Source organism: Rana temporaria, chromosome 4 (genome assembly GCF_905171775.1).
Source record: "Rana temporaria chromosome 4, aRanTem1.1, whole genome shotgun sequence".
NCBI classification, from domain to species: Eukaryota; Metazoa; Chordata; class Amphibia; order Anura; family Ranidae; genus Rana; species Rana temporaria.
The window spans coordinates 205,052,451-205,080,266 of record NC_053492.1 but is presented as its reverse complement, the minus strand read 5'-3'; the positions used below and the strand labels follow the sequence as shown (position 1 = coordinate 205,080,266).

Here is a 27,816-nt window from a genome sequence, read left to right as displayed (position 1 = left end):
TTGTAGCAAGTTACATGATAATTTGAGTTTATTTTCAAGATATGCAAAGAGATCACACAAACACTTAGATATATACCATTTAATCGAGTAATGACAGATAGTGACACAAGTACATATATAATATCAAAAGATATAAAGACACTTAGTTTCAGGTAGAATATAGATGTTCTTTCAAGGGTCCCCATCTGTTTCCCAATGGCTTGGCAGATGATCAGAGCAGAAATGTGCTTGTCACAGTTCTGTTAGAAGACTAGTATTTTCCAAATTTTGGCTGTGGTATATACAGGACTAGTGAGTAATGACCAATAATGGTAACTGCTTGAAAAGGGATATCACCTTCAGGAAGATAGCCTACATTCCTGAAAGGACTTGGTGGGCTTAGCCACATGGTCAATTTACAATGACATTCCTATAGCATTAGGTCAGTTGATGTAAAACTATCCTTCTATGGTCCCTTAACCAGAAAAAGCTGGGGGGGGATTGGCCATAACCAGGGGGCTGGTGGTGACATAAAACCTCTCCGTCATGAAGATCTGGCTGTGTATTTTAATGAACAGAAGAGAGCCACTAATGAACTAAATGTTCCTATAGACAGACAGTCTCATTAAAATGCCAATTCCCAAATATATCCTGGATTATAAAGCCCAATTGGAGTATTGCACTCTTGCTCTGTGGTCCTGTACCTGCATGTTTGTGAACAAATTTTGCTTGGGAATTGATTAAAAAAAAAAAAAAAAAAATTGTGAAAATATAGCATCTACCTCTTAAAACCCAGTGCTCTTTGCCGGCATTGCTGAGTAACGCATACCCCCAGCACAAGTGTCTTCAGACACTGAAGAGTCAATGAGATACTAAAAGATAGTAAAATGGAGGTGGTTAATACAATCTGACTGCACCTCAGCAGCAAAGGAATCATGGTGCAGCTAAAAGATACCATCTGAACATTATTTCAAGGATCAGCAGATTGCTACCATCTGTTGCCACTGTAACCAATTACAAAGCAGTAAACCATAAATTAAGGCTTAATTTAGACTATGCATATGTGAGCCCTGGTTTTGCCGCCCTTTAAGGGGCAAGTGGATAAGGGGAGTTTACATGCTGTGAATGCATCCTCAGCAAAGTTTACATGACGTAGTGATTTTCAGGCGGCAAGGCCGCTGAACACTACACAGCAAATGGGAACGCGTCACAAATGCTTGACAGTGCACCTGGTTGCAACAAGTTTGTGAGCAAAACTGGGGTTAAAGTAATCAGCGCTTTCTCACCACCTGTCCGTAGCCAAACGAAACAAAAACATAACAGAACTGTAGTCTACCAATAAAACCTTTCCCGCTTTGGGTGACAATGCGCACTCATTGTACTGTTTCTACAGAGCAGCAGTGTTATCACGCTAGAACAGGAAGCATATAGAACTACAGAACAGCCCCTTACCTCCATAAAATTGGATGCAGGTTGCTTTCTAGTTCAGAGGTAACTTGGGAAGGGGAAAAAAAAAAAAAAAAAACTGCTTGATATATTGCAGAGTGCCAAGGATTTCTGACAAACCACCACTTCATTTTTTTTGTATTTAACTTATAAAATAAACTTTCAAAACAAGAAATTAACACCAATTGCCCTTATAAAAAAAAAAAAAAAAAAAAAAAAAAAGGTCAAAGCAGCAAGTTTTTTTTCTACATTGTTTAATGGGTTTATAATTTGACCATCAAAGAAAAACAGAGCAAATCACAGCACAAGGACGAGAGAAAAGTCACAGAGCCACACACAAGTCACATCAGTGGAAGGTGTAAGATCCCATCCATGCTGCTTCCATGTCCGTGACTGGTCTCCGGCAGTGATATGTTGGATTCTTTGCACTCCATGGTAATGAATGCTACACGCATCTCAAGGTTTGATCTGCTCTTCCTCACTGGCAAAAGGAGCTGTGAAATGGCCAAACTGCAATGACCCCCCACCCCCCTTAGTTTGGTCACAGAACTTGTAGCAAACTTCCACCCCACATAGTGAAGATTTATATCACCTCTCCAGTCAGAAAAAGGACAAAAATGCAGTTTGTCCATCCAACACCCTGATGCCAGGGCTCCAACACCATTATCTCCCTCCTGTTAAGATTGGCCTGTGACAGTGTTAAAAGCTCTAATGACAAACAGCAATGACAAAACGGACACTGTAAACAAGACGCCGCTATTTAGAAGAGGAATATGATGGAAGCGTGCAGGAAATTTTACACTATTCAGAAATACTATCAGCCAGCAATATTCACAGATGTGGTGGCGATACAAGGTCAAGAGCAGCTGCACGTGTGGAGGATATTCAAGAACACACAGCTGCAAGATGACCAAGGAGATCCCTGCAACTTGTTAACCTTTCCAATGCTGAATCAGTGTACAGAGCCTCCACACTTAATGGGAGTTATGAAGCCAAATGGCTGTCATGGTAGGGCGGAAGAAGAAAGGAAAGGAGCAATATCCACCTACAAAGTACAAGCTTCTTGTTTTTACTTGGGTTCCCAATTACCACAACTGAGTGTAGTGTGACTAGGGCAGTTTTAGTAATGGACACTGCTCCCTCCTTTCTATTACTGATGCATTAACAACGGGTTTCATAGATCCCACTGCGGCCAATGTAACGAACCCATTTTATCACATCATGATCACTGTAGTTCAGCTTGGGCTCAAATACTTTCAGGTATCGAACTTTCAGTCCGGACGGAGCAAAAGGGACCTAAGAAAAAGAGAAGGTTTATTAGAAAATCTTTTATTTTCCCCCATGAAGACAGAACAGTTCATGCAGTATGACATTTTTCTGTGGATTTTTAGGCCTCATGCACGCTGTACTTTTTTTTTTTTTTTTAATAGCTGCTGTTTTTGGCGACAGGTATTTTATCCATGTGTCCATGCACACATAGGCTGTTGTAAGCGTTTTTTGGCAGGGGTGTTTTCAGGCTGGAAACCCCCCACCCAGAATTACTACATTAAAACGCAGTAAATCTGGCATTCTCTTGCTAAAAACAAACATGGTTTACAAAAAATAAATAAAAAAATCAATTAAATAAAAAGGCTTTGGCTCCTATTTTCAGATGTAAATAAAGCTCTAGCAGTGAAATATTAGGAATATTCTCCCCCCAACCTCGAACTTTTAAATGCTGTCCTACCCATGTATAAAATTTTGCATGTCTCAGGGCTGCCTGGAGAAATTTGAAAACAATTTGGTCAGGATGGTTGCCATGCATTTCTGGTGATAAGGGAAGATTAAACTTGTATTGCATCTTCTGCATAATCCCAGGGAGGTATGTGGGGTGGTTCTCCTGGTACATGATGGGGATCTCTTGCCCTCTTCCCCATTGTATTTTCTACACACTTATGCCTGTGCATATGAATATTGTAACTTCCTCCCTGGGATAAAAGTTTACGCTACCCAAGTGTCACCAGCAGTTCTCTTTTCAATAGCTTTTAGTTGCTATTCGTTTGCTAGTTTATGATGTTTATTGGAATTCGATGCCATTTATCTTGGCAGTATATCAAGATGCCCTGGTCTTACACTAATCAAATAGTTTCAGAAAACTATTTACATTATACTCACCTCAAAGTTCATGGAAATAGGAGGGCGGGCCCACTTCTTTTTATCATTGGTTGGCAAAAGCTCAATCTCAGCACTGATCTGAGATTCCTTCATTCCTGCCATTCGTTTTATCCTAATAAAAAAGATGGATATTATATGTGAAACTTAAAAAAATTATATATATATATATATATATATATATATATATATATATATATATATATATATATATATATATATATATATATATATATATATATATATATATATATATATATATATATATATATATATATATTTACATAGATTTACAGCAACAAGAAAAATAAAAAATAAAGTATTTTTTAATTGTAAATCTGCAGACATGCCTCCAAAGAAAAATGGCATAACTTGGTAGCTGCAATCAACAGCTTCTACCTGTGGGTTTTTGAATACCTCCCACTGACTGGGGGGGGGGGGGGGGGAGGAGGAGGGAGGGGGGTGGAAGAACCGCAGAAGCTTTATAACCCACAAGTACAAGCAGAACCTTTATGCAGATTGAAGAAAACTAGAACAGCACGGATATCATGATGCCTAGATTTTAGCTTGATATTATATGTTTAAAACAAGTTGAAAAAAAAGGGAAGACGCACTTCCAGACAATGGCATTTTCACTGGCTTTGTACTTGGCTTTCCCCTTCATACAAATGACCTGTACTCCACTTGTGTTGAGTGGTGTGGGGATTCGGACCTGAAATATAATCAAAATGTAAAAGATACATGTGATGAAATATGTACCCACACACAATTTAATATGCAGTCTAAACAGTACAATTCTCACCTCAATTTTCTGAGCCAGCAGAGATGGTTTAAAGTTGGATTTTATAACCACCTTGACCTCCAGCTTGGTACGCCCCACCTCACGCACAAGTGGAATAACTCGGAATGGAAGGATAATGTCCTTTGTAGTTCGATATCTGAAACAAATCAATAAAATATATATAATTACTCAAAAAAATACCCTATAATCATTCCACACTAATGTATACTTTGATTGTAAGAGGGCAAAAAGGTAAACTCAAGTATATGGTTATCACTAGAACCAAAATATTCAATGAGATGAAGATATAAAATCAGTACAGAATAAGACTTAAAAGGGCAAATATATTATAGAAAGCCCTAAACAGAGCAGACATTGAAAGCCACATACTTTGAGAAAAAAAAAAACTGGATGTCATCAATGCAATATTAATAAGGGCTCAGGGTAAACAAACATAACGTGAAAGCAACACTAACTTTTATGGCAATGTCTGTACTCCGCACTCTTTAAAAATGGTATAGAAAATAAAGCAAAAATATCCATATACACTGAAACAGGCGCACTCCTGTGGACTACAACTTTTGCAGCATTCAGTTGAATAGGCTGCAAAACTTAATGGAAAATGGATAGAAGTAGTGCAAGCACTATTTCGGCGAAACGCATTGCACCAAGTCACATGGTATCAAACGATTTGGTGCCAGCAAATGAGTTGCATTTGCACAATGCTCTCGCAAGAGCAGTGCATTCGTCTACAGTGTGAGAAATGCTCCTCTCCTGCACCATGTTTTGGTGTGAACCGGCTCTTACTCCAATTCCAGCCCCTTCCACACTCCCAACTGAAAACCGTACATCCTCAGGTTGAAGTGGCTACATCAGGATAATACCTGCAGGCATCATCCTGATATCAAAATTTTCAAGTGGTAACGGACTTTACTGCAGAAGTGATACAAGTGACTACACAGCCGCTTGATCACTTCAAGGCGTGGAAGACATAGCTTGTCACAGTTCCATTGGAGTATGAATTTAAATAGCCCAAACAATGTTAGTTATCCATTTACTTGGCATAACATTCTTTTATTTTACAAAAAAAAAAAAAATGGCCATTGTATTGCGTTTGGGTGTACTAAAATTCATTAAAGTGGACTAATTACTAAAAACTTGCGTTAAAAAAAAAAAAATTGCAACCACCATCATTTTATTTTTTAGGGTCTCCGCTTTCAATAAAATGCATGTTTGGGGTTTCCAAGTATGTTTCTAGTAAAAAAAAAAAAAAATATTAAAATGTGAGAAGTGTCAGATCTGGCCAAGGGATCAAATAATTAAATATGTGCAAAAACAGCTCTGGCAGCGAAAGGATTAGGAGGTAAAGCTTTAAAGCAAAAAAGTAGCAGTTAGACTGGGTCAAGACAAACTGACACCGACAGGGATGCTCACAACGATCATCTTTTATTTATCCCAAAAGCAATAAACTGCGGCTGTAACTTCTTTTCAAAAAAAAAAAAAAGTCCATCAAGATCTGCTAGTGGATCCAACACTACCCTCTTCCAAATTGGAAGGACAGACACCTGGGACAGAAACACTGCCAGAGTGGAAGGAAGGAAGGAAGGAAGGAAGGAAGGAAGAACCACCACCACATTTAAGGATTTGAAATCTGCAATATATTTTATTTTTAAATATTGGCTTTAGGACTCCCTTTTCATCTGAAATGAAACTTGCATGATATCTTTAAAACCCATTAAGGGACATAGAACTAAATTTTTAGAAAAGGATGGATCAAGAGTACACGAGTGCGACAGTAAAAATTGTCAATTGCTTAATACAAATGTTTATATGTATAGGTAAAGAACGAGAGGAGTATTTAACAGTAGGATATGGAACAGAAAACCTTACCGCATGAGCTCAAACTCCCCATCTGGCGGTATAAAACTGATGCTACGCTCAGAATCAAACTTGCTAAGGCGAACACACTGATGGAATGTACAGTCATCAATAGCAATAGATTGCTTCCCTCTGTAAAAAGTATTGCATAAACAATGAGAAAGATTAACATGTACAACACTGTTTCAGAAAGTAATAAATATATATTTTTTAAAAATCTATTCTTTTCAGTGTACAAAATTAAAGGCACATCTCAGAGTAATATAACACATGGCCAAGCTAGGCCAACAAAAGAGTAAAACATCCCATAAACCCTCTTTATGGAGGAAAATTCCATAAAATACAATATCAGAATTACTTTAGTTGGGCCACACAGAGGCAAGAATATGACTATCTTTTCACAGATTGAATATCCAAACACACACACACACACACACACACACACAACCTCCCTCACCTGTAGACAGGAGAACAAAGAAGCCCACTACTGGACATTGAGCAGATACAATGATATGAGGTTGTGTCAACCACCTTACGACTGTTGAGATAGAGTGTCCTTCCAAAAAGGAGCCCACTTTATAGAGCCAGGGCTGCCAAACCTTAAAGCGGTGGTTCACCCTAAAATCCACTTTCTGTCACTAGATCCTGCATACTGCTGACATCTGCAGTATGCTGGATTTTTTTTCCTTTTTTTGTACTTATCGTTTTATCCGTATGTCTGCTCCGGCTTGAGCGGGGAATCCGTCGGGGGAATGGGCGTTCCTAAGTAAAGCGCAGTTGATTGACGGGCTTGGATAGCACGTCACACCTTCCGGAAATAGCCGACGTGACTCTCGGCTGCTTACGGCGCCTGCGCCTGCCGTGTAGAGCTGACTGCGCAGGCGCCGTAAATTGCCGAGAGTCACGTTGGCTATTTCCGGAAGGTGTGACGCGCTATCCAAGCCCGTCAATCAACTGCGCTTTACTTAGGAACGCCTATACCCGGAAGGATACGCCGCTCGGAGCCGGAGCAGACATGCGGATAAAACGATAAGTACAAAAAAAAATAAAAAAATCCAGCATACGGCAGATGTCAGCAGTATGCTGGATCTAGTGACAGAAAGTGGATTTTAGGGTGAACCACTTTAAAGAACTTACTTGGACAGGCCCTGCCTTTATTTAAAGATAGGTAAACCTTTATTCTTCACGTGGTAAAAGGTTTGTATATGAGGAGGAGAGACATTTTCCATCGTAGCAGAATCGATTTCCTAGCCTAGAATAGTAATCAATACACGCACAAGAGTCCGAGGAGGAGTCCGGTGTATAAAGTCATTCAGCACACCAAGCAGTCCAACCGCTGGAGTATGAGCTACAGGTAAATGTTAAGTGCCATCAAAGAAAGAAAATATAGCTTTCCAGTACATTGACAAAGCAGGACGATCTGCATCCTTAGATCCACGAGTACAGGAAGCAGCGGTGATTAAAACTATTACGGGCTAACTTGGCAGGAGTGTAAAAACAAATTGTATAAAACTGATTGTTAGAACCAATAAGGTGCTAAAAACAGACCTCCTCCTGCCCCTCCTCGGACAGCCTAGGGATCAATAACTCCCACTTCTGCTGAGCAAGTTGAAAGAGTATGAACCTAGCCGACTAAAACCGTGAGTAAACAGTCATAATCAGTTTAGTGATATTGGGATACGACAGTAGCACCTCTAGTGGCGAGTCAAACCTCCAAACTGTGCCCAAATTGCATGATGTAACAATAGATGATATTTGAAAAAAATTATTAAATCCTCAAAAGGAAACAAAAAAACCATTAAAAAGTGAGAGGCATGGGTGACCCGAGTCCACCACAAAGTCTGGGTGGCCCAGGAGCTCTGAGAAGTTAGGATTATGCCACATTGGGGAGACACCCCCATTGTTTGTGTTAACACTTTTTTCCCCCATCTTGCCAAGCCAACAAGCTGATCTATTGGAGAGCTGTGTGAGCAGTGCATAATCATACACCTGTGTAATGCATCCAAAACCGTAAAATGCGGACATTAAATTGGTGGAGGAGGTCTCAAAAACAATTTTTTTTGTCAAAAACAAAAGTGAATTGTGATGCCAAAAAATAATTCCAAAGGTTCGGATAGGCCAACCCACCATCAGATTTTGAAGCCTGAAGCGTTTTTTTTTTTTGCTATACGTGGGTGTTCCCCCTGCCAGAGGAAGGTGGTCAAGATAGTAAAAATTAAATGAGTCAAGATGACCTAAACTATGCATACACACAGTCTGTATCTGAAGAGAAAGGACTTGGGTTGCCACAGCCTAGTCTGGTAGACATACAATATGGGCGCTGGCTCAGGCTAGAGAGCTCATTTTTGTTCTATGTATGTACTGGGAGAAAAAAAAATTTAAAATCCTGCTTGCCACACTCCAAACAAGCCTAACTGTCAAGCAAGTGACAGTCGCCTCAGTGTAGCTCTGTCCATTGGCTAAGGCTGCCTTCACCAGCATGAGGGTCAGGCTTATTTGGAGTGCGGGAATGGAAATGGGAATTCCCCCCCCCAGAATGCGTAGTCTATTGTAGCTCATGCACAAAATACACTGATCGAATCTTGTCGCTTTTACTCACGTTTTGCCTGTCTCGTCAGCAGTTCCTTTGCCTTGTTTCTCAATTACAATTTTGTCATTCATTCCAAATTTGCACTCTGGCATACCACTCAAGTAGCTCTTCATAACAACACGTCCAGATACATGAGCACTAAGAACTTGTCCTGAAAGGACAAAAAGGCATGCATGAAAGTTAGGGAAGACAATCTTAACATGGATATTCTCCTCTATTTTAACAGACAATATATACCTTGGGGTGACATCAGCAAATTAACACTTTCCAGTACATCCAGGAACAGCTCATTCCGACGATATTTGATTCCTTCACGTCTCCAGCCAATCTGGCCCGTCACCTGGCTGGTGATCTGAGACTGCTCTTCCTTTGTCTAACAAAAAGAGGACGAGAATATGAAGACAATAGACATGTGTCATTAGTGCTGGTTGGCACTGGTTAGAACCTTGATAATCTCCTCTTGTACAGAAGATTCTTTTGGATCAGGGGTGCCCAACTTCGAGGAGCGAGGGCCACAATGAGTGGAGCGGGCAGATGACAGGCCTGTGTCCGCTCTGCATATGCAGAGCGGACACAGCCACGCTACTCTAAGGGCCTTTCCGATCTGCACAGATAATCCCCCTGTTATTCTAAGTGAATTGTAAACAGATACAAGTCCATTTACATCTGCTGCTCTGTAGAGGTGAATGGAGGTTCGATTGGGTCCACCTGAAAGACAGACAGACCGATCGTGTGAAAGTGGCCCAAGGCTACTTTCACACTGCGGTTTACCTGCACCTCAATCTTCACTTCTTTCTCAGGATTCCTGCAGATATGGCTGGTGGCTACTGCTGGCTGTCTTGCAGGGCTGGTACCTGACCCACCATCCCCAAACATCAGTGAGACAGGAGCCGGTGCTAGAAGAAGCATATAGAGAGCAGAGGCAATGCTTCCTGTACAACTCCGGTTACAGGCGGAAAACATTTGGTATAATGCCAAATGTGACAGGAGCAGGCGCTATACAGGAAGCATCAGCTCTGCTTCCTCTAGCGCGGCTCTGTTCTTCACACTGACAAATCGGGGATGGTGGGTCGGGAACCCACGATTTCTGCTTGCCGACCTGTCATCCCAGAGCAGGAGGTGGCTGGCTACATCAGATGGGAGCGACAGGCCACTGGTTGGGCACTTCATACACCAACAATAGCTAAACACACTAATGTAATAATTTGTTAGACTTCATTCAATCAGGTAGAAGAGAAATTGTAGGGAATATTTTTTTATAAAAATGTAACAAAATCCTTGGAAAAGCAGTACAATATCTAAACAGAAAGACATGTGGAATACCACAAAGTATACTTTGATGTAATCAAAGGTTAATGTAACATTTCAAACCCACTCTAAGATGTCATATACGAGAAGAGTATGGAACTCCCATACACAGCTCTGTGCACCCTTTTAAACCTGGCCAATTACAAACACATGCCAAACATCCCTGGCATGGGACTGTAGCACGTTTAGCAAAATATATCTGTGCATTATCACATTTCCAATAATAGTCATCTTGTGGCCTTAGCGCCCTAAAAATTGCATAATATGGGCAAGCAGCTTTATCCTATGGGTAGTCTGACAACAGGTTTATTTGCAAAAAAACAGACATCATGGAGATCCCATGAATAGCAGCCATTATAACAAAAGAAAACTTTCAAATGCACATAAATGAAAATGTGTATTTTATTAAAGCCTATATGGTAGAAAGATACAGCAGGGGGCCCAACCAGGTAAGCACCACTCCCATTCACGCCTACCTGATGCTACATGTCCAGTCACACGAAGCAGAGGAGAAGCAACACGGATACAAAACGTGGGAAGAGTGGACAAGCAGGTCAGGAAACAGGAATAAAAACGAGAAGTACAGTTAGCGTTATGGATTGCGAACTGAGGCAGGTTAAGGCAGTTAGTATCCCAAACATTAATAAAAAAAAATTAAAAAAAAGGAGCACCCCAAGTCATAATTTAATATTAAAGTAGTATTTAACCCCCCCAAAAAATTATATATTGCAGCTTACCAATTATTAGATGTGGTGGTTGCATTAGTAACTTTTCTAGGCTCCCCTCCCCCCCGTTTTTACCTGGTCATACCTCCTGTATTACACCGCCTACACTCTGGATGAAAGCACAGGGGGCACAGAAGATGGTAGCATTGCCTGCCTGGGATGAGGAGAGTGTTATATGTACTAGCAGATTCAAATACACTAAACAAACTGAAGCAAAACTCCAGACAACACTAAGTTGCAGCAACTCTTTTCTTTTGAGATAAAGGGTTTGCCCTCAACCATCTGCAGGACAGTTTGTTCTGCTGAAAAAAAACAAATCGCTGGCCAGCCCATCATGTGAAAATAAAGCCTAGGCAAGAAAACTAATACAGCCACATCAAATATATGGTAAGCTGTAATAAAATAAATGTTTACTTTTGTGTTTAATACTGCGTTAAACAGTAAACCTGAATGGTAAGCAACTCACAAGATGCTTTTCTAAAGCACTGAAAAATGTTGCAGGCAAAGGGTACAAAACCTCACGCTGAGTTGGAGGAAGCCGTTCACTTTTCCTGTAACATTTTCATGCATGCTTGTGTCAAATTACCTCTGGTAGACAGGAACAAATTAATTATAATTACATATGTAAAAAGGAGAGCTCCAACCAAGATAAAAATCACCAGAAAACCTGCAGAGTTAAGTTATATGCAATAGCATTTCTTGTTTGAGATGAATACCTATGAAGTTAACAACTAAATCAAAGAAGGGGAGAGAGAACAGCACCCTCTAGGTGCAGTAATTACGTTTTAATATGACACTAGAAATTTTTGCACTCACAGAAATGTTGTGGAAACAGGCATTGTAAAGATCATCCGCTCCGACTTCCGGGTGTAAAGAGAAGAGGAAGGTGCGGAAGGCGTCGCTGTTGTGGACGGGTGTCAGCAGTCGGGTCTGTCCTCCGGGAACAAAGCTGTTCCTGGAGGACAGACCCGACTGCTGACACCCGTCCACAACACTAGAGGGAGCTGTTCTCTCTCTCCCCTTTTATTACAGAGTTCTTTTACTTCTACACTTGTTTTGAACTGGCAGCCTTTGAACAGTTATCCTTTTACCTTACATGGATTAAATTCCCCCATAAACGATTTTTTAAACAAACTACCTCCACCACCATGCCCTCTCTCTCCATCATATTTCTCCTTTCATCATTGAATCTTAACCAGAGTGCGCCAGATCACCCATTTTTTTTGTTAACTAAATCAACCTGCTATAAGATGAGGGCTTTTAACTACTGATGGGGGGCAATTTGCAATAGTGTGGTTAAAACGATAATTTCAGGCAACAAGTGAAAGCAATCCATGATCTAGAAAAACAAAAAAAAAAAAAAAAAAAAAAGCGATGTTAGAAAAAAGGCCACATGGTCAATCAAAACTGCAGTTTTTTTTTTTTTAATAACTTTTTTGTCCGAGTATAGATTTAGGTTCAATCCAAACACACTATTGATATGCTGAATTCTGTTCCAAGCATCTACTAATAATGTTGCAGTCATGAAGGGGGGAAAAAAAAAAAAAAAAAAAAAACGCTGGTCGCTGCCATTACCATTATTAAAAAATAAATAAATGGTAATAAATACCATTACCAAATAAATAATTTTGTGAAACAAAACAACAAAAAAAAAAAAACGTCAATATGGTATGCCTTGTCGCAGGACTGCGCAATTGTCAGTTAAAGACGCAGTGCCGAATCGCAAAAAGTGCTCTGGTCTTTGGCCAGCCAAATGGTAGAATAGTAAAAAAAAGCGTCAGGAAAGGTCAGCATTAAAATATATATTGGAAAAAAATAAAAATAAAAAAACACACACACACACACACACACACACACACACGCTTCCTTTTAAAGTACACACACACACACACACACAAATTGGAGCTTATTATGAAATTCTGTACAATTGGAGAAAAAACAAAAACAAAAAAAAAAACACTGCCCCTCGTGCCATTACCTGTATAGTACACAAAGACTAGATGGGTAAACACTTTAGAATATAGCTGGTCAAAATGTGTTATGCAAACAGTAAATATAAAGAAGGCATGGTGGCAACAGACCAGCATGGTACAGTATACTTCCAGGTGCGCCATTACCTGACTTTTAATCCCTTGTTGAGTGATGAAGGTTTTCAGGGCTCCAGTTTCAGAGTTCTGAGGGTAACCAAAGTCCAGGATTTCTGTGAAATAATAAAAACAACACACGGTGGCGCTAGAGTGATGTCTAAAGCTAACTAAAAACAAATTATACAAAGACAATGGCGCTTTTGGGAACGTTTTCTGTGGAACAAAGCATAAACACAAGACTACTAAATGATCTACTGACAGCAAATCATAACCAATCCTAATAGCATTCTTTATAGACACTTTACCCAAGGTAAAAGCAGGACAAATTTGGTATTGCTAGAACCCAACACAGCAAACTATCTTACCGTCAAGTAGTTCATAGATCAGCACAAAGTTGTTCTTGATATTTTCCTCGCTGATCTTCCCAAAGTATGCAGTCATGACATCACACATCTTGTACAGGAACTCAAACACCATGGCGGCGTTGACATTTTGTTTGGTGACAGCTGCCAGCCAGATGTTGGAACGCTTCACATGGAAGAAACTGGTACGAGCAATGTTGGTGACGGGAGAGCGCACCTGCTGCCGGGCATGGATGACATTGACACGGAAAGCATCCACTGCATTCCTTCTGTATAAAAGATAGAACAGATCACACCATTACAAGAAAGTTTTCTGTGCTCCTTGGCAAAAGTCTGACAAACATTCCTGCAGAAGTCAGAGAAATCCTAGATGCTAGACAGACAATGTCTCTACACAAAGATGATAGCTGAGATGCAAATCTAAGATTTGTATATATTATATGTTAAAGTTCTTGTTCCATGGCTCTTTAAAAGAAAAAAATGTGTCAAAATTAGAAAAGCAGACTACTTGCTAATGATTAAACGTGCAGTTTTCAGGGCTGTCACCCTGACGAAGACATGCACAAGTTACTGACCTGGAACCAGCACACAGAACGGGTATTTCCACTTTACTGGTTGCAAGTTCTTTTAAATCCTCTAGAGCCCAAACTTTTATGGCCTTCAACAGGCTTTGGTTTGCTCCCCATACATGTCTATGGTAATGCAAAACTCACTTGAGGTAGGTCAAATTCAGGTTAGGTGGTCAACCCCAGGTCAAATGCACCCATCAGTGAATTCTGAATGATACAAGTGTCTCAAACTAATGCCATTAAAAGTTCATTAACCTCAAGTTAAAGAACATGTAAATCCAGAATTTCACATTCCTGATCTGCATCTGCTGTACCTTGTACTTGCATGAGAAGTACTGGTGTTCCCGCCAGTCCCTCTGCTTTTCTGCTGACCACGCTAAGCAAGAGAACACACTGATCAGTTCTCTAGCTATGCTGAAAACTCAACCTGCTCTAATGGATTAGACTCATCCTAACCCACCCTCTGGCACAAGGAAGTTCAGTGTACTGCTGTTTCTCCTCCCCCAGCTACTATGCATGCAGCTGAAAACAGAGGGAATGTGATCACTTATAAAAACTATGGGGGAGGGGGGGGGGGGGGGTTTAATTTTTTATTTTATCTATACACAAATATTTTGCCTCTATTTCTATTTTAAATTAAATGGGTTGTTTCACAAGGTGATTGTTTACAATCGCTGTAACTATAGGAGTTTTGCAAATTTACTCACAAAAGATCACTTTAAATACAATTCTTGATTGAAGTGCCATGCAGGGTTGCTCGAGAAAAAAAAAACACCTGACAGCTCTGGTCGGGAGCCTCTGTAGTAACCATGCAAGGGTATTCCAGAGATGTCCAACGCTAAGCTGTTGTGTTGTGACAGGGGGACACCATCATTGGTGAAGAGCGCTGATCAGGAGTCGCTCAGCTGCTGGTTTTCCAGCATACAGGGCCGGCTTCTGTCAGACAGACCAACATACACGGGAAGAATTTAAGCCGGTATTTTTTATACCAGCAAATTCTGCCTGTGTATATGGGGCTTCAGACTTGACTGATTTAGTATGTTACTGTACAGTAAGGGCTCTTTCACACGGAGCGGATCCGTAATTGATCCGCTCCGTTAGCCCATTTGGCTCAGCAGGGATTCCTCCGTAAATCCCCGCTGAGCTGTCGGCGGACAGGGCGGTCCCCGCACACAGTGCAGAGACCGCCCTGTCTCTCCTCCGCTCTCCCCTATGGGGAATCGGATGAATACGGACCGTGTGTCCGTATTCATCCGTTCCGTCGGACTGAAGAAAAATAGGGTTTTCTTCCGTCCGCAAAAGTGGATCTTTGCGGACGCGGATGGTTGCGGACGTTAGCGGATGAATCATCCGCTAACGTCTGCAATCCCATATGGAACCATTACAAGTCCGTAAACGGACTTGTAATAAACGGACCGTTTGTCCATTCATGTGAAAGGGCCCTAAAGGATCAGGCTTTTCTGTTTAATTGAAACTGAAAATGTGCCAATTCTTCTAAAATAAATTCTGATAAAAGTACAAATTCAGCCTGGAATAGATTCATCTTCTCTGCATGGCCAAGAAAACAAGCAAAATCTTTTGTTTTCCGAGTGCCCATGGAGGGGATTTCCCCCTTTCTGTCCTGGAAAACAGGTGGTCACTGGGGCAGACACTGTGGCAAAATTTAAAGGGACAAAAAGCAGCACTGAAAACATTTTAGTAGAAGTGAAGGGTTGGTTAGCAACTCTAAAGTCTTTACTGCCTTCTCTCTACCGGGGAGATTCTGTTTGCATTCAGGTTTTTAAAGGAAACATTTTGGCCAGCGTTCAACTTTTAAGGCACTATAGTTTAAAAATAAATAAATAAATAAATAAATAAAAAAAATCACACAGGCAATAATGGAATACAATACATTAAGTAAAAAAATAAAAAAAATAACTTGGGACACAGTGATTAAGGGCTTTTTCACACCATTGCATTGTGTGTACTACAACACAGGATCACAGCGCACTAAAATCTCATAAAAACTAGTTATAAAGCGATGAAACTGCCATCATGAGTTCATTATGCTTTTGACAAATCCGGCTTGCTGCATCGTGTATGTTTAAGTCAAAGTGCGTGTTACATTACAGTCAACACATGAAAAACGCAATATGCATTTTAATTAAGCTTTTAAAGTCACAGATCAAATTTCATATAAGGAAAACACATTAAAATCACTGTAAAAACACATTATGCCCATGTGTTTTCCAACACGATGGTGTGAATGGTGCCTACCTCACACAATGTCATTGCACTACCACGTGCTTTACCGCAAAGGAATGCAAAATGCATTGGCGTGCCATTCAGAATAAAATGGCATTACATCACACCAACCCATCTTTCGACAATGTGGGTTGCAGTGCAATGCGTGCCAATGAACTTGTGGTGCGTGCGCCTTCTTTGCTAGCACACTACAACACACATTAGTGCGATGCTGTGAGCTGCACAGCATGGCACACCCATCGGCAAGGTGCACTGGGTTGCCTATTAAAATGAATGACACCGCACTAACACAATATGCATGTTTCCTTGTGTTGTGGTAAATCACGTTGTATCACAATGCCACAAGGGGAATGGTGTCAAATTGTTAATCCTTAGGGGTTTCAATCACAGCAAGAAGCAACCAGTTAAAATTGCGTTAGCAGTTTCATAATTATATGCAACATGTCTTCACTGCATAAACCTTGCAAACAACCTCTTTCCAAATCATTACATTACTAAAAAAATTATAAGAATTAAATTCTTTCCCTACCAGAGACCCATAAAAGACACCAAAGCCTTACACGATACACTCAGCTATACACATTAAGAGTGGTTACTCTGTTTTGAGCCAAACATGTTGGCGATATAAATTTCAGTTGTGCAAATAAATGTAGTTTTTAGGAGTGTAACTACTTGGGTCTCTAGCACAGATAAGGAAACACCAAACCAATTAGTACAAAATAGCTCAAACTTCATCACCACTCTGGTTTTAATGAGTTAGAGCAAAGATGCAACTGATGTAAGATAGCAAAGTTGTAGATAAAGTAAGGGCTTTGCACATTCGGCACAAGCATCCAGGCATAGAGCTGGCACTAAAGGACTTGCAGCAGGAAGAGTGATCTTACCTATTGCTACAGCAGCCAGTGAGGTGATGAGATGGAAAAAGATGGCACCAGCAAGGAAAAGCACAGTGACAGCAATGAAAGAAAGGATTAGAAATAAAATACTAAAAGAACATAACACCCAAAGACCCAGGTAGGCGCATACTACATATAGGAAGACGACGTACTTATGATAAAAGCCAAAGCAGCATCAAGGTGAACGCCAGGAGAGATTGGCAACAAGGCTTATTTGAAAGACAGTGTTTGACAGAAGGGATGATAAACAAAACAAGCACATTGCAATAGGCACAGGCAACAGAATAAGACCAACATCCACACAAATTGGACACCTTTGTAATAATAGCAAACAAAATATCACATTAAAAAATCCACTGCAAAGTTAGGGGGAGATTTCACCCATATATTAAAAGGATTCATTTAAAAAGACTGGACTATTTAAAAAAATAAAATAAATTTAACGATGCACCATATCAAAGAATGTCCAAATGCCCTCCAGTTTACATCACTGCTTGAAGCGGAACTCCAGCAAAATGCCAACAAACGACCCTTGCAGTGGTGCTTCCCCTCACTGGAAGGATTAGTCACTTGTCTAGGGCAGTGATGGCAAACCTTGGCACTACATTTGCCACAATACTTATGCAGGTTGAGCATCATGGGAAATCGTTCCAAAACATCTGATGTGCCATGGTCCGCCATCACTGTCTAGGGCATGGTTGCTCAACCTGTGGCCCTCCAGCTGTTGGGGGGGGGGGGGGGGGGGGCTACAAGTCCCATCATGCAACTGTCAGTCTGGCAACATCTCATGGGATTTGTAGTTCTACAACAGCTTGGAGGGCCACAGGTTGAACGCCCATGGTCTAGGGCAGTGATGGCGAACCTTGGCACCCCAGTTGTTTTGTAACTACATTTCCCATAATGCTCATGCATGCTGCAGTGTAGTCACGCATGGGTAATGTATTCCCGAAACAAGTGGTTATGTTAAAAGACTGCTAAAAACGCACCTCAAACACCTGCTTTTAATGCCAGTGTGAACAGGGCCTAACTGAGCTGTCGTGGGCTGCTCTGGATACGTACTTGCGATTGGGAGCTTCTGATCATGTGACCACTATGACAGCTAATCACAAGATTGGAAAGCCCGCTTCCTCCTCACAGCATTTAGATCCTCCTAAAGGGCTAGCAGCGGCAAGGGGTTAGAGTGGATCTTCACCCTCAAAACAAAGTTCCCTCCCCTGCTACACAAATGGTGCTTCCCCCCCCCCCACCCTTTTTCCGCGGAAACCGTACAGAGCTGGATTCGCTGGGTGGGCAAGTATGTACACTTGCAGAAACCGCCTGGTAAGCCTTAGAGAGGAAATGCGATTTCCATTGTTGTGCATTGCAGCACTAGTGGTAACGGGGCTTTACTGGTGCTGACCACTACCTCCTCTTGAATACAGCCACTGGGTATGTAAAAACTGACAGTGCAAGTATGCTCTTACACAGGATCTCTCAATTAGTAGCCATGCTGACACTGCTCAGGTGATTTCAAGATAACAGCCTCAGGATATGAAACGGTTAATGCAGTGGATGTTTTGGAGAACATTTACTGAACACTGCCTTACTTTCAGTTTACATACCTTGAGGCTTTGTTTAGGAGCCTCAGTCAGAAAAGAGGGTTGCAACAGGCAGGCAAGGGTGTGGGGATGACAGGGGGTTGAGTACTGAGCAACTGGAAAGTGAAAGATTGCCAGGTTCACTTACCAGCAATGGCGGCGGCAGCACCTGACCAGCCGATGTAAACATTGGCTGCAGTGCTGACATTGCTGGACTCCAGGACAGGCAAGTGCCCTAATGTTAACCTCTTCCATACCGGGCCTATTTTGGCACTTCTCTCCTACATGCAAAAATCATAATTGTTTTGCTAGAAAATTACTCAGAACCCCCAAACACTATATATGTTTTTTTTAGGAGACACCATAGGGAATAAAATGGCGGTCATGGCAACTTTTTATCTCGCACAGTATTTACGCAATAATTTTTCAAACGCTTTTTTTTTTTTTGGAAAAAAAAGTTTCATGAATTAAAAAAAAAAAAAAAAAAAAAAAAACAACACACACAACAAAAAACAGTTAAGTTAGCCCAATTTTTTTGTATGTGAAAGATGATGTTACGCCGAGTAAAGAGATACCTAGCATGTCACGCTTTAAAATTGCGCACACTCATGGAATGGCACCAAACTTCAGTTCCTTTAAAATCAACATAGGCGTTGCTTATTTTTTTTTTACAGGTCACCAGTTTAGAGTTACAGAGGTGGTCTAGTGCTAGAATTGTTGCTGGTGCTCCAACGCACGCGGCGATACCTCACATATGTGGTTTGAACAGCGTTTACATATGTGGGCGGGACTTGTGTGTGTGTAAACATCCCTTGTAATAGGAATGGATTGTGACAGGTCCTCTTTATGGAGAGATGCGGGGTCAATAAGACCCCACATCTCTCCTCCAGGCTGGAAAGCATGAGATAGTGAAAAAAAAAAAAATTCCGGCTTTGTTAAAGGGTCACTAAAGGAAAAAAATTTTTTTGCTGAAATGACTGTTTACAGGACATAGAGACATAATAGTTAACTGATTCCTTTTAAAAATGATTAAAAATAGATAAAAAACAATCATATAATGTGCCTGCAGTGTAGTTTCGTTTTTGCTGTTGTTTGCTGGTTCTCTGATGTACAGAGAGCCACTAGAGGGCAGTGAGCCAATAGAGAGCAGTGATACTTTGTCTAAAACTCCTCAGCACCAATCCAGTTTCGTTTTACACACAGTAATCACACCTCCTTGATTAGTGACCACCGTGAGAAATCTCCCAGTACTGTGGTTATCAGGAAACAGGCAACCAGGAAGTGTCCAGAACAGAGAGGATTTACAGCAACATCAAAGCAAAAACGAACAATGAGGACATGAAACCAGGACTGCAGTAAGGTAAAGGAAGCTATTTAGCTAAAAAAAAAAATTCCTTTAGTGACCCTTTAACATTCCGGTACCCGGGTGCAACGTCATAACCTCCAATGATCATCTCTATGCCTCCTATCCGGCGCCGGCAGATTGGGGGTTCTTGATGGAAAAGAATCACACGGCGTGCACCTTTTTCAAAGCTTTGAAAAAGGTGCGCGCCGTGTGATTCTTTTCCATCAAGCCACGGCTTTAGCACGGAAACGCGTTGCTGTCTGGGCCTCCGTAGTGACGTCATCTTCTCCCACCACAACACAGCGTTCCAGCCCTCTCTCTGAGCACCGTGTATCTGAATCAGGAAACGTTGGAGCTCACGTGTAGCGGTTTCCTTTCACACTATCCCAGCACAGTGTAAGAAGACAAGGGACACAAACAGTTGTGGATGGCTTTGACAGATCACAGGACCCCATCCGTATGCCTGAACTTCCATATTGACATGCGAGTGCTTAATGTGAATTATTTCATTAAAAGTCTGCAGTTTTACCAAGTGTATGCTCCAGCGGACAATTGTTGTTGGATTATCCGACAACAAATGTTGGATAGCACGCTTTAAAATTTTCCGACAACAAATTTGTCTTGTCGGATTATCCGAGCGTGTGTACACAAGTCCATCGGACAAAAACTCCAAAGTACAAACACGCATGCTCAGAAGCAATGCTAACCATAACACAACATTAGCAGAAGTTGCCCAATGGGTGATGCTAAGGGGCTGAAAAAACACGTTTTGCGTTTGTTGGCCAACAATTGCGTGACACGTGTATGCAAGACAAATTCCTGGCCAACGCCCTTCGGAAAAAAGTCCTACGCTTTGTCCGCGGAAAATGAGATTGTGTGTACCAGGCTTTACTCTTCAGCACTGGTAACTTGTTAGTCCAGATGGGCCTACATAAAAATCAACTATCCCTTACATGGGGGGCTGTGGAAAAATCCTGAACAGAAGGAAGGAGGATTTATACAAGTATATCTTTGGAACTAAACCTACTATATGTTCCTGACCAAAGTCCAAAAAAGCCCTACACAAAGGGGAAGCATGGAGATGCATCACAAAAGTCCTGTATTCAATACTCGACAGGCAGCTAGCTACCTGGTTATACGGGAGTATAACCTAAACAAAAATAAACAAACATAGTAATGTTTTTAAGGCCAACCATACCTTTCTTAAAACCATAGGTCCCCCCCCCCCCCCCCATCAACAATGTTGATCTGGAAATCCCTCCTTCCAAGCCTTTTCTCCTGGCGGGGGAAGCCATCCCTGCCGGGAGTAGACAGTGATCATTGCTAGTGGCTATAGCAGCCGCTAGAAATAATTGCAGGTAAAACCCAAAATGCTGGTTGTACCCAGGATCAACTCGGTACATTCGGACCTGTGCATACACTGTTCGAATCTCGTCCGGTTCCTGCTGAACTAGCCGAGATTCCAACAATGTATGCCTTAGAGCAGTGTTTCCCAACTCCAGTCCTCAAGGCACACCAACAGGTCATGTTTTCAGGATTTCCCTCAGATGAAACGGCTGTGGTAATTACTAAGGCAGTGAAACTGATCAAATCACCTGTGCAAAATAATGGAAAGCCTGAAAACATGACCTGTTGGTGTGCCTTGAGGACTGGAGTTGGGAAACACTGCCTTAGAGCAAGGGTGTCAAACACAATATCATTGTGGGCCACATCAGCATTATGATTGTTCTCAAAAGGGAAAGTAGTATCTGTAAGATTAGATGTCCAGCGCACCCCCTCCCCTTGTCAAGAGCCACTCCACCATCAGAAGTTGAGTCCCCCAATCTCCCCTTACATCACAGTGCATTCCCCCTTTCCTTATGCTGCTTCTGGGAAGAAGCTGGATGCATTGCTTGAAAGCAGAAAGTAAGGGTCTGCAGGAGGACAAGAGAAGGGCTGGAGCTCTCCTGCAGCTGCAGGAGAGGTGTGAGGGCCACATGAAATGGCCTGGAGGGCCGGATTTGGCTCTCGGCCTTGTGTTTGACACCTGTACCTTGGAGTATCAACAGATTCAGATTTGAAAAGTGAATCAGTGTGCTAAACTTTACAGTTGGCTGAGAAAACGAAAATGTTGCCAAAAAAACTTTGGGTATTGCACGCTCACATGAACAGGATTCATAAAAATCTTCAAACACGAATAGGTAAAAAAATACAAGTGTAGTTGCATCCAGCTACACAGACATATCCCACAGGAAGAGAGATACTAGATCCTCGTGATGGGTGCGATATCACTAGGCTCAAATGCGGTTTTCATTAATGAAGCCTGAGGAGTTGGGCTTTTGTTTTGCGCCCTGTGTATACACGTCATCAAACAGTGCTTGAGGTGAGTGACAGCCGGCATTAGGCTCTGGTAAGTTTTTTTCCCTGTGGGTAGGTCTCCGTCATTGGATGCAGGTTATTATTTTACCCATTTTAAGATTAAAGCAAATACATTTTGGAAAAAAAAATAAATAAGTGTTTTATTGGCCGTCCATAAAAGGTGAACGCTTCACTTCAATCTACCAATATTCTTATAAACACATTTTGTTTTTTTTACTATATGCTCCTCAAAACATCACTTTTTAACCACCATAAATGGTTTAGTCTAACAGAGCGTTACTTACCCAATGTCATCTCTGTATACCCGGGAGATCAGGACCTCTCCCTTGTGATTATAGATAAAGAGCCCTCCGATCATGGTGAATTGGCTTCAGTTCTCTTTTCCCATTGTGACAAAGACCGATCTGAGAAAGGACACCGTATTAGCAATAAAACATAACAGTAACATTTTACTTTACAGGAAAAAAAATGCAAAATTTTACAAAAGAAAATAGATCTGTTGTCTAGTCTATAAGGATGGTGTAAGTTAAATCAATTTTGGAAAAGGATCCCCCCCCCCCCCCCCACACACACACACATTCCTGTGCACATCCCTGTGGGAGAAACGTCAAGCTTCTCCCATTGTATGACTACAACATCCTACCAGATGTAAAATTCTCTGCACTGCTGCACAGTTATTTGCTAGTTATGTAGCTCCAGATGATGGAAAACACTGACTGCTTGGAAAAACTATGATATCCACCCTTTTTTAGATCAATGCTTTTCTCTAAAGCAATTACTATAGTTAACACCACATTTTCTATAATACAAAGCAGAAGCAAAAAAAAAAAGAAAAGAAAATCTTTTCTCAGCTTGGCGGTGCACTCCTCACCTCCCCTGGATGTCCCACTATGAGGAAGGAAGAGGCAGGGAAAAAAAAACACATGAAATTCAAGGGAAATTGCTGAATCCAACGGAAATATCTTACATGGATAATACTAGGGAACTGCAACTGCTGACACAACAAATAATGCAGGCTGATAAAAACACACCATGAGTGATTATGTGGCATATTTGTTTATACATACATACATACATACATACATACATACATACATACATACATATATATATTATGCACTGCTCCAATGGCAAAAGCAGCCCAAACTGCAGAGAAGCATATTCGCACAACTGGATAACTACATGTTTACTCTAACAAACTGCCAAAGTAATAGAATATGGCACCTAAGGTCATATACTAGACTTGGGTCTGAAATGTTTCCTTTTAAGAATGTTACATTTACTAATCATTAAAGCGGTTCTCCACCCTAAAGTGAAGTCCCGCTGATCGGAACCCTCCCCCCTCCGGTGTCACATTTGACACCTTTCAGGGGGAGGGGGGTGCAGATACCTAATATCTAAAGACAGGTATTTGCACCCACTTCTGGCCACACGCTACGGGCAAAAGACAGGTTTTTTCTGACTTGCCGTCTGTCGCCCGTTGTGTGCTGGGAACACTCGGCTCCCAGCACACAGCATATGAGCCAATCGGCGGGCGCAGCGCGACTCGCGCATGCGCCGTAGGGAACCGGGCAGTGAAGCCGCAGCGCTTCACTTCCTGGTTCCCTCAGCGTGGATGGCGGGGGAGCAGCAGAGAGACGAGCGATCGCTCATCATCTGCTGCGATCAGCGCTGGACTCCAGGACAGGTAAGTGTCCTAATATTAAAAGTCAGCAGCTGCAGTATTTGTAGCTGCTGGCTTTTAATATTTTTTCCCATGGCACATCCGCTTTAATAAAGTCAAAACATTCATTTTCAACCAGAATGAAGAAAATTCACAGGATGAATAAATTAAATTCCCAAGAGTGAAAGTGGTTTTTGGTCAAAAGTCCATTTATTCCAAAATCAAATGTCAATAGCAAACAAAATTTTGAAAAACTTTTGCACCATTCATCAAGTCATTGAATGTAGGAATGAAAATCTTCTAGTGAGGGACCAGCTTTAGCCATTGGATAATCGCCTTTAAGGGGACCCAAGTGAAATACCGCCTGCCCTTGCGTCAGTCTTTACGTGCATTTCCACTTTAGCACCATTTATACAGCATAACTTAAAGAGGCAAGTAGTGATTTTTCATTTGTTTAAGGGTTTTTTTTTTTTTGGGCTTAAAATCCTAACAAAATCATCCATGCCAAGTCATGTTTAAGAAGTTTTAAACCCTCAGGCTGAATTCACACCGATGTGAATTGGATGTGGGTCTCCCGGCATCCAATTGGCATAGCAGGAGAATGTGACCAGCTCTCTATGGATTGCAATGCAAATGGTGAGTCTTTGGCTTGACACATTAAGCATGGGAAAATTCTTACTTGCAGTTTACAACTTTCCATGCGGTAGTTTCCTGCTCTCTCAGTGTTGCTTCTCTGAACTTCCAGTATTTACAGGAAAGAGTTAACAGTGCAGGCTGGAGTCAGGGGGAAGAGCAGCGGAAGGACTTGCCATTCTAGGCTATGCAGAAGTGTGTCTCCATTGATGTACACATTGTATGGAGATACAGCTCTCATTCCCTGTGTGTATGGGGTTGCTCCATAATGCCATGCAAGAGAAAGATGACCATTTGCTGAGAAAGCCCCTCCTCCAGATGAACAAAAGCCCATAAAGACTCTTGGGAAGTATGACATTCACATCCAAAAGCAACAGGAGAAATTCAATATATATATATATATATATATATATATATATATATATATATATATATATATATATATATATATATATATATATATATATATATATATATATACACACACACACACACACACACACACATACATATGGATTCAAAATAGCCAATGTTGATTGAGAGTGAAGTTGCAATTCAAACAAAAGACAGAGCAGGCAGGCTATTGCATTAGAGCCATGCAACATCTCTTCTGCAATAAAATAAACCTACCTGCTGGCAGTCGTCTGTGGCATGTAAACTGCATTGCGCATGCACAGTTCAGCTTACACAGCCCCTGTGTTCTATCGATATGTGCCCTCCGTCGCAGGATGGAGCCGCACTCCATCTGATTTCCCGATCAGCTGGAGTGACGCGACAATGGCGCATGCGCACATCGCAAGTGCCATTTTGCGTCGGGAGAGGGAATTCCACAGACACAATTGAAAGCTATTCACAGAGCGGAGGGGGGACACCATAGTTGTTACATTATGCCTTGCGGTCGCAGGGCGGCTTGTGGGTGTGTTTTGTCTGTGTTGCGACCCGCCGTTAGACACAGGCACTGAAGACAAAACTAAAGCTGCCGTGCAACACTAACAAAAGGAAACATTGAGCAGACTGAAACCCCAGCCCTCAACAACGAGGCACAATATGAGAACTACAGTATCCCTCCGCTCTAAATAGCTTTTAATAGTGTCCGTGACATTCTCACTTCCGTTGAAAAATGCCTCCTGTGATGTACGCATGCGCCATGGTAACGTCACTCCAGCTGATCGCCAAATCAGCTGGAGTGCGGCTCCATCCTATGCATGCACGGGCACAAATCAATAGAACGCCAGGATGACCAAATCCTGCACAGGAGTCAAGTCACCCTGTGCTAGCCAAATGGAGATGCCTGAAGACCTGTACTAGTACCTGGGAAAGATGCCAGCGAGGGGCCAGGACCGACAGAGGGGAGGAGAGTTTAGTCCCCTCCGTTGGGCTGTTCATTCCATCCTAATCTCAGACCCCCATACACACCATACAACTTCTGTTGTCCGATTTCCTTTAGAATTACCAAAACCACGTAGTGCAAGGGCCTACCTGATTGCCTACAAATTGAAACGCCTAAGGTTTCACCTCATATTATATGGTTTTGGAAAACACAAAGAAAATTGTATAGTGTGTAAACATGGTCTTAAAATGCCAACAATTGCGTTCTTTCCCTTCCTCCCGCTCTCTAGCTCCTTTGTCACCTCCTTCCATACTGAAAGCGGAGGTCCCACTAAAAAAATATATTAAAAAACAGCAGCTACAAATACTGCAGCTGCTGACTTTTAATATATGGACACTTACCTGTCCAGGGCGCCCACAATCTCAGCAGCCGAAGCGCCGCTCGAGGATCAGCAGCTGCCGCCACCATACTCGGTGAGGGAATCAGGAAGTGAAGCCTTGCAGCTTCACTTCGCGGTTCCCTACTGCCTTACCTTACTGGCCCCGCTGTGTGCCTCCCAGAAGACAACGGGGGTACAGAGTAGGCACCGAAAGTGGCGCAGATCACCGAGGTGATCTATGCCAGGAAGTGGGAGCAAATACCTGTATTAGACAGGTATCTGCTCCCCCCTGAAAGGTGCCAAATGTGACACCGGGGGGTTCCAAAAAGTAGAAGTTCCATTTTTGGGTGGAACTCTACTTGAACGCTAATACTCCTCCAGAGCCTCTCCCATCCTCTGGAACTCCTTACCCCAATCTGTGCCACTATCTCCTACTCTGTCCACATTTAGTTGATCCCAGAAAACCCAAGATTTTAGAGAAGACTATTACACCTCACTGTACTTTTATGTTCTCCATCTGCTCATTCCTCACAGTTATTACCTTTGGGGTCCCTCCCCTCTAGATTGTAAGCTCCAAGGAGCAAGGCCCTCCGATGCCTCCTGTATTGTGACTGTACAGCCCCCCCATGTTATGAGTGCTGTAGAAATGTATGTGGATAATCCTGAGCAGAGGATTGTGTGCCTGGAGAGGCTCATAGTTCACGAGAGGAAGGGGAATGCTGTATGTTTATATGTACAGCTGAGAGAAACCCCCTCCATAGAATGAATGGCACACAGGACCGCTCACCGAGTGATAAGAGAGGAGGAGGGTCACTGATAAGCGGAATGTCATTCATCCTATGATGGAAGCCCTCGCCGTCCTTCTAGAGCCGCCATAGCGGATGAAGGGAGGGTGGACCACACCCGGAGGAGTCGGTGATGATGGCGCCCTGACATAGAACCCCCCTCATCCCACTCTAACATCACACATCCCCAGGAAAACAAGGCAGCCAGGCCGGCCAGCCGTTTTCTAGTCACACCCTGTGACAGGCTGACAGCGCCGGGTGTTCCATTCACAGCCTGAGGAGAAGAAGCCCCAGGCATTGCATGTGAGGGTGGCTCCTCGTGTCTACATACACGGTGCACACTACGGCAGGAATACCGACAATTTCCCGTCCGCCCGCCCCCGCTATATGACAGCTCAGAGGTTACCTGCTCTGCTCCCCGCTCCAGAGCTCCGCTAAGACTCCAAGATGGCCGAATCCCCTCCCACCCTCCTTTCCGCAGAGCATACGTCAGCGCGCAGCTGCGTTCATTTCCTACTACCACCAGCCTGGGATGTGGGGGGAGGGGATAGTGGCGCGCCTGCGCCTTTGAGGCCAACTCCAGCGTATCACCTGACAGCTGTTTATCAGCTCGGGTAGATAGTGTCACATGACCACCTTGCTCTACAGACACACATTGTAATAGGGTTTGTCATCCTTCTTACCTTCGACCAGTGGTCTCCAAACTGCGGCCTTTGCTTGCTTTTATCTG

General features: G+C 42.2%; 1 protein-coding gene across 4 annotated transcripts; it reads right to left on the bottom strand.

The window, feature by feature from the left end:
* Window positions 1–64: 64 nt before the first annotated feature.
* On the bottom strand, window positions 65–27,601 carry AP2M1 (adaptor related protein complex 2 subunit mu 1). 4 transcript variants are annotated; one of them, XM_040349747.1, is made up of 13 exons: window positions 27,493–27,601; window positions 22,581–22,700; window positions 17,005–17,010; window positions 13,311–13,576; window positions 12,976–13,058; window positions 10,610–10,615; window positions 9,063–9,198; window positions 8,835–8,976; window positions 6,248–6,367; window positions 4,379–4,514; window positions 4,191–4,288; window positions 3,580–3,691; window positions 65–2,721 (listed from the first exon to the last, which is right to left on the bottom strand). In XM_040349747.1, exons 2-13 carry the CDS (start codon window positions 22,652–22,654, stop codon window positions 2,587–2,589), a joined length of 1,314 nt encoding a protein of 437 aa, XP_040205681.1. In that variant the 5' UTR covers window positions 22,655–22,700; window positions 27,493–27,601; the 3' UTR covers window positions 65–2,586. The 4 variants fall into 4 exon arrangements, with proteins under 4 accessions (XP_040205681.1, XP_040205683.1, XP_040205682.1 ...); XM_040349749.1 differs by lacking the exon at window positions 10,610–10,615; XM_040349748.1 differs by lacking the exon at window positions 17,005–17,010.
* Between the last annotated feature and the right edge of the window lie 215 nt (window positions 27,602–27,816).